The sequence below is a fragment of the Hyla sarda genome, chromosome 4 (assembly GCF_029499605.1).
Source record: "Hyla sarda isolate aHylSar1 chromosome 4, aHylSar1.hap1, whole genome shotgun sequence".
NCBI classification, from domain to species: domain Eukaryota; kingdom Metazoa; phylum Chordata; class Amphibia; order Anura; family Hylidae; genus Hyla; species Hyla sarda.
The window spans coordinates 7396675-7403226 of record NC_079192.1 but is presented as its reverse complement, the minus strand read 5'-3'; the positions used below and the strand labels follow the sequence as shown (position 1 = coordinate 7403226).

The 6552-nt window shown below is 43.3% G+C and overlaps 1 protein-coding gene across 1 annotated transcript; it reads right to left on the bottom strand.

Annotated features, from left to right (window-relative positions):
• Nucleotides 1-5173: 5173 nt before the first annotated feature.
• On the bottom strand, nucleotides 5174-6115 carry LOC130367185 (olfactory receptor 11L1-like). The gene has a single exon (XM_056569587.1). The coding sequence runs from the start codon at nucleotides 6113-6115 to the stop codon at nucleotides 5174-5176; it is 942 nt and encodes a 313-aa protein (XP_056425562.1).
• Nucleotides 6116-6552: the final 437 nt, after the last annotated feature.

Below are 6552 nucleotides of genomic sequence, written 5' to 3'. Positions count from 1 at the left end.
AGCTAATTAGGCTGATTGGGCCAGGCACCAATCATTGGTGCACTGGCCCTTTAAATCTCAGAGAGCTGGCGCGCGCCCGCCCTAGAGAGCGGAGCCGCGCGCGCCAGAACATGACAGCCGGGGACCAGGACAGGTAAGTGACTTGGGATGCGATTCGCGAGCGGGCGTGTCCCGCTATGCGAATCGCATCCCCGCGGGCAGAGTCAGTGCAGTGCTCCCGGTCAGCGGGTCTGACCGGGGCGCTGCAGAGAGAGGAACGCCACGAGCGCTCCGGGGAGGAGCAGGGACCCGGAGCGCTCGGTGTAACATGCGTTGGAGCCCTGTCGTATTTCAAGGAAACAGTTTAGGGCCACATATGGGGTATCTCCATACTCGGGAGAAATTGCGTTATACATTTTGGGGGGCTTTTTCTCCTTTTACTCCTTATGAAAAGGTAAAGTTGGGGTCTGCATGTAAATGTTAGTTTAAAAGAAATTATTTTTACACAAACATGCTGGTGCTGCCCCATACTCACAAGCAGTAAAAGGAAAAAAAGCCCCCCAAAATTTGTAATGCAATTTCTCCTGAATATGGAAGTACCCCAGATGTGGGCGTAAAATGTTCTGCGGACGCATAACAAGGCTCAGAAGTGAGAGCACACTATGTACATTTGAGGCCTAAATTGGTGATTTGCACAGGGGTGGCTGATTTTACAGCGGTTCTGACATAAACGCAAAACAATAAACACCGAGATGTGACCCCATTTTGGAAACTACACCCCTCATGGAATGTAACAAGGGGTATAGTTAGCCTTAACACCCCACAGGTGTTTGAAAAATTTTCGTTAAAGTTGGATGTGAAAATGAAAAAAAAAATGTTTTTCACAAAAATACTGGTGTTACCCTACATTTTTTATTTTCACAAGGGAGAATAGGAAAAAAGCCCCCCAAAATTTGTAGCCCCATTTCTTCTGAGTGAGAACATACCCCATATGTGAATGTAAAGTGCTCTGCGGGTGCACTACAATGCTCAGAAGAGAAGGAGCGCCAGTGGGATTTTGGAGAGAGAATGTGTCCAAAATTGAAGGCCATGTGCATTCACAAAGCCCCCATGGTGCCAGAACAGTGGACCCCCGCACATGTGACCCCATTTTGGAAACGATACCCCTCACGTAATGGATTAAGGGTACAGTGAGCATTTACACCCCACAGGTGTCTGACAGATTTTTGGAACAGTGGTCCGTGAAAATGAAAAATTAAATTTTTAATTTTCTCAGCCCACTGTTCCAAAGATCCGTCAGCCGACAGTGGGGTGTAAATGTTCACTGCACCCCTTATTAAATTCTGTGAGGGGTGTAGTTTCCAAAATAGGGTCACATGTGGGGGGGTCCACTGTTCTGGCACCACGGGGGGCTCTGTAAACGCACATGGCCCCCGGCTTCTATTCCAACCAAATTCTCTCACCAAACACTCAGTGGTGCTATTTCTCTTCTGAGCATTGTAGTTTGCCCGCAGAGCAATATACATCCACATATACATTCACATATTTCCATTCTCAGAAGAAATGGGGTTACACATTTTGGGAGGCTTTTTCTCCTATTACCCCTTTTGAAAATGAAAAATTTGGGGTTACATCAGCATTTTAGTGAAAAAAAAATCAAATTTTTATTTTCCTGTCCAAATTTGTCAAACACCTGTGTGGTGTTAAGGCTCACTGTACCTCTTGTTACGTTCCTTGTGGGGTTTAGTTTCCAAAATAGTATGCCATGTGGTTTTTTTTTTTGTGCTGTTCTGGCACCATAGGGGCTTCCTAAATGCAACATGCCATTTCAGCTAAAACCATTTCAGCTAAATTTGCTTTCCATAAACCAAATGTGACTTATTCTCTTCTGAGCATTGTAGTGCACCAGCAGAGCACTTGACGTCCACACATGGGGTATTTCCATACTCAGAAGAGATGGGGTTACAAATTTTGGGTGGCATTTTTCTCCTAAAAACCCTTGCAAAAATGTTAAATTTGGGAGAAAACCAGCATTTTAGTGAAAAATAAAATTCATTTACACATCCGATTTTAACGAAAAGTTGTCAAACACCTGTGGGGTATTAAGGCTCACTGGACCCCTTGTTACGTTCCTTGAGGGGTGTAGTTGCCATGTTGATTTTTTTGTTGCTGTTCTGGCACCATAGGGGCTTCCTAAATGTGACATGCCCCCCAAAAACCATTTCAGAAAAACTTACTCTCCAAAATCCCATTTCCACGCCTTCCTTTCTGAGCCTTGTAGTGCACCCACAGAGCACTTGACATCCACCTATGAGGTATTTCCTTACTCGAGATAAATTGGGTTACAAATTTTGGGGGGCTTTTTCTCCTTTTACCCCTTATAAAATTTCAACAACTGGGTGTACAAGAACATGCGAGTGTAAAAAATGAAGATTTTGAATTTTCTCTTTCATTTTGCTGCTATTCCTTTGAAACACCTAAAGGGTTAACACACTTTCTGAATGTCATTTTGAATACTTTGCGGGTGCAGTTTTTATAATGGGGTCATTTATGGGATATTTCTAATATGAAGACCCCTCAAATCCACTTCAAAACTGAACTGGTCTCTGAAAAATTTCGATTTTGGAAAATTGCTGCTGAACTTTGAAGCCCTCTGATGTCTTCCAAAAGTAAAAACATGTCAACTTCATGATGCAAACATAAAGTAGACATATTGTTTATGTGAATCAATATATAATTTATTTGGAATATCCATTTTCCTTACAAGCAGAGAGCTTCAAAGTTAGAAAAATGCTAAATTTTCATGAAATTTTTAGATTTTTCACAGAGAAAGGATGCAAGTAACGGTGAAAATTTACCACTATGTTAAAGTAGAATATGTCACAAAAAAACAATCTCGTAATCAGAATAATCGGTAAAAGCATCCCAGAGGTATTAATGCATAAAGTGAGAGTGGTCAGAATTGCAAAAAATGGCTGCGTCCTTAAGGTGAAAAAGGGCTCAGTCCTTAAGGGGTTAAAGTTTTTTAAAAGTATTTTTTTTTTTTTTACACTTTTAGTCCCCTTAGGGGACTTTTAGGAGGAATCATTTGATTCTGCATACAGATCAATGTGGTTCCATGGAACCACATTGATCCGTGTGCTCTGTGCTTAAAGGAGTAGTCGAGTGGTGACTCAGTGGTGAGCAACTTATCCCCTATCCTAAGGATAGGGGATAAGTTGCAGATCGCGGGGGGGTCCGACCGCTGGGGCCCCCTGCGATCTTCTGTACGGAGCCCCGACAGCCCCGGGAAGGAGGCGTGTCAACCTCCGCACGAGGCGGCGGCCGACACGCCCCCTCAATACAACTCTATGGCAGAGCCGAAGAGCTGGGGGCAGAGCCGAAGAGCCGAAGAGCTGAGATGTATTGAGGGGGCGTGTCGGCCGCCGCCTCGTGCGGGGGTCGACACCCGCTATCTGGGCGGAGAGCCGGGCCCCGTACAGAGAGATCGCAGGGGGCCCCAGCGGTCGGACCCCCCGCGATCTCAAACTTATCCCCTATCCTTAGGATAGGGGATACGTTTTTTACCACTGGACTACCCCTTTAATTGATAAAGCCTGGTCCTGCCAGTCTTTATCATTCACAGCGCAGTAGCGGCCATGGATGGAGAGGTAAGCCCTCCAGTTACCTCAGAAGTGGATTACCCCCCCCGCCCTTGTGATCGAGCTGCAGGGGGGGGGGGCGATTTACCCCACTACACCTCCATGGAGCAGTTGGAGGTACCTTTAGACTCCACTGTGAGCTTTGACAGTGGTGATCTAAAGGGTTAATAGCCAGCCGCAGCGATGCCGTAACGCCGACCTCCAGCAACAGGAATCAGCTGTTGGCCATCGGTATGGCGTGTCCATGGTCTTTCAGGGGTTAATACTAATTAGTCAAGCAAAGTAGGTTTAGTATTCTTAACACCATGGCATGATTTACCTCCTTTGCATTATCCGTTTTTTTTTTTTTTTTGCAGAATTCACAGTGGAATGCTGAACACCTTAAACCCTCCACACACTGTTATGTTTTGTCTCCTCAAGAATAAAACTTTCCTTTGATGGTCTGAAAATGTAACAAATTGAGTTGACTATGCTTAAAAGGGTAATCCAACATAAGACTTTAGTTTCTAAGTGCCATAAAGTAATGGGCATGCTTACCAGGGATCTGTGCTTGTGTTGGTGGTAAATGGCCGTGTCCTATGTCCCCCATCACTCTGCTGATTTGTTTTTGAGAACTGGATGCTTCCTGTTTCTTTGGCCTCCTACAGACTACAATCCCCAGGATCATTAGTTTCAAGGGGAGAGGGGACTTATTTATCTCTTACATATTGGTCGTCCTACCAATCGCAGACAGCCACGCTCCCTTTGATCACATGACGTTCTCAACATCATATGGCACACAAGATCTGTGTGATGATGGATGCACACACATGTGTGGCAGAAATGTCATCAGGATGCTGGCTACTCACAACAGACAAAACAGCCAAGCCCCCTTTCAGCACCAGATTTCTGATGTATTGTCTCGGGCCACATAGTAAACTGGAAAAGGTCCGAGACAACACTCATTTTGTAGCCTGCAGAAAATAAAATACCATTGAAAAGAAAGAGGTAGAAATTCAATACCAGCCACCAAACACAGATAAGTGAAGTATATTAGTAACTATAGTAACTAGTTATTAATTTAAATCCTGAATTACCCCTTTAAAAAATAATGACTCAATTTAGTCAAACAAATAAGGTTTAGCATTTTTAACTTAAAACTATGGTCTGTGAATTGACTACAGAGTTAGCAATGTTACCTCTGCTTGAGAAACAGAATTGAAGAAGAAGTGGCCTTTTACACAGCAGATGGACTAGGGGATGAAGCTCAATAGGACATCTTTACTATCAAGCAGAAGCAGAATAGTCTCAAGAGTGTTCCATTCCTACAATGGCCTGGCTTGGCCTGTTCCACTGACATAAAGTGCAGCTAGTACATCATCTCTCTTGCTCCATTACTTAACTCTTTATCTACTAACTTCCTGGTGTACAGGGTATGGTCTGCAAATTGACTAAGTCTCAATGGTCAAACACATATTGCCTTGGGTGAAGTTGATGAAAAAGGTGATGAAAATAGTTGACTAATGTCTTTGGGTAAACCCGGCCTAATATTATTACTGTGTATTCAATCACTCTCAAAATGAAGACTTTTGTTGTATTCTCATCACGGTACTAAATGCTTTAAGGATTTGTGTGTTTCTTAGACTGTATATTACGGGGTTCAGCAGTGGAGTCCCAACGGTGTACAGCAATGATAAGAGTTTTGTAATATTCAATGATTGTCCTTTAGTTGGAAGAATATAAACACCAAATAATGTCCCATAGAATATGGAGACCACAATGAGGTGGGAGCTACAGGTGGAGAAGGCTTTCTGTCTACCGGTAGCTGAAGGAATATTTAGGATGACATAGATGATACAACTATAGGATATAATGACTATTAAAAATGGGCAGACAAGAACAGAAGCGGCCATTATCTGAATTTTCAGTAGGACGCTACTGATATCTGAACATGATAGTTCAAGCAATGGAAACAGGTCACAGAAGAAGTGGTCAATTGTATTCGATCCACAAAATTCTAACATGGATGTTGTTGCTATGTCAACCATCACTAATGAGAAACTTAACAACCAACTCATGATAGCCAGTTTCAGACATAAATTGTGATTCATGATAGAGTTATACCGTAAAGGGTTACAGATGGCCAAATATCTATCATAGGACATCACCGTCAGGAGAAGACACTCCGAACACTCAGCAAAGGCAAATATGTAAAATTGTGTAAAGCAGCCTCCCAAAGAAATGGTCCCGACTTTATGAAGTAGAGTATGGAGCAATATAGGGACGATATCTGTGGTCAGTAAGAGGTCCGCTATGGACAACTGTGTCAGGAAAAAGTACATGGGCCGGTGGAGATCACTGCTGTATACTACCAAAGTCACCATGAGAAGATTTCCACATAACGTCATACAGTAGATCAGGAGGAGAACAGCAAAGGATAAGTAATTTAGATCTTGTGAGTTGTTAAATCCCAAAAGATGAATCGTATGAAGTATGGAAACATTTTGTTGAAACATATCCTAAAAAAAAAAAGTTGTCAACATCATCTTTAAATATATGGCTAAAATTTTGGAATCTCCACACTTAGGGCTATGTTCACATCTCCCGAATTTCTGATTGGACTTCCGCACGGAGATTCCACCACAGCAGCAGAGTCGCATTGTATTCAATGAGATTCTTCTGGGCTGTGCACAAGGCGGAAATTCTGCGCCAGATGTTTCTGGCATGGAAATGAACCTGTCCATTCTTTCTGAGGACTCCACAAGGAATGCATAGCTGTCTATCAGAAGGCTTATTCCTGTGCAGTCCTAGGACAGCACAGGAATATGCCTTCTCATAGACAGCTATTCATTCCGTGCGGAGTCCGTAGAAAGAAAAGGAGAAGGAGAAGAAAGTGAAGGTGCATTCCTGTGCGGTCCTAGAGCCAGCATGTTATGCCGGCGTCTGCAGTCTG

Excerpts from the sequence above, each read along its gene's own strand:
- LOC130367185 (XM_056569587.1), bottom strand. The coding sequence starts at position 6,115 with ATGTTTCAACAAAATGTTTCCATACTTCATACGATTCATCTTTTGGGA.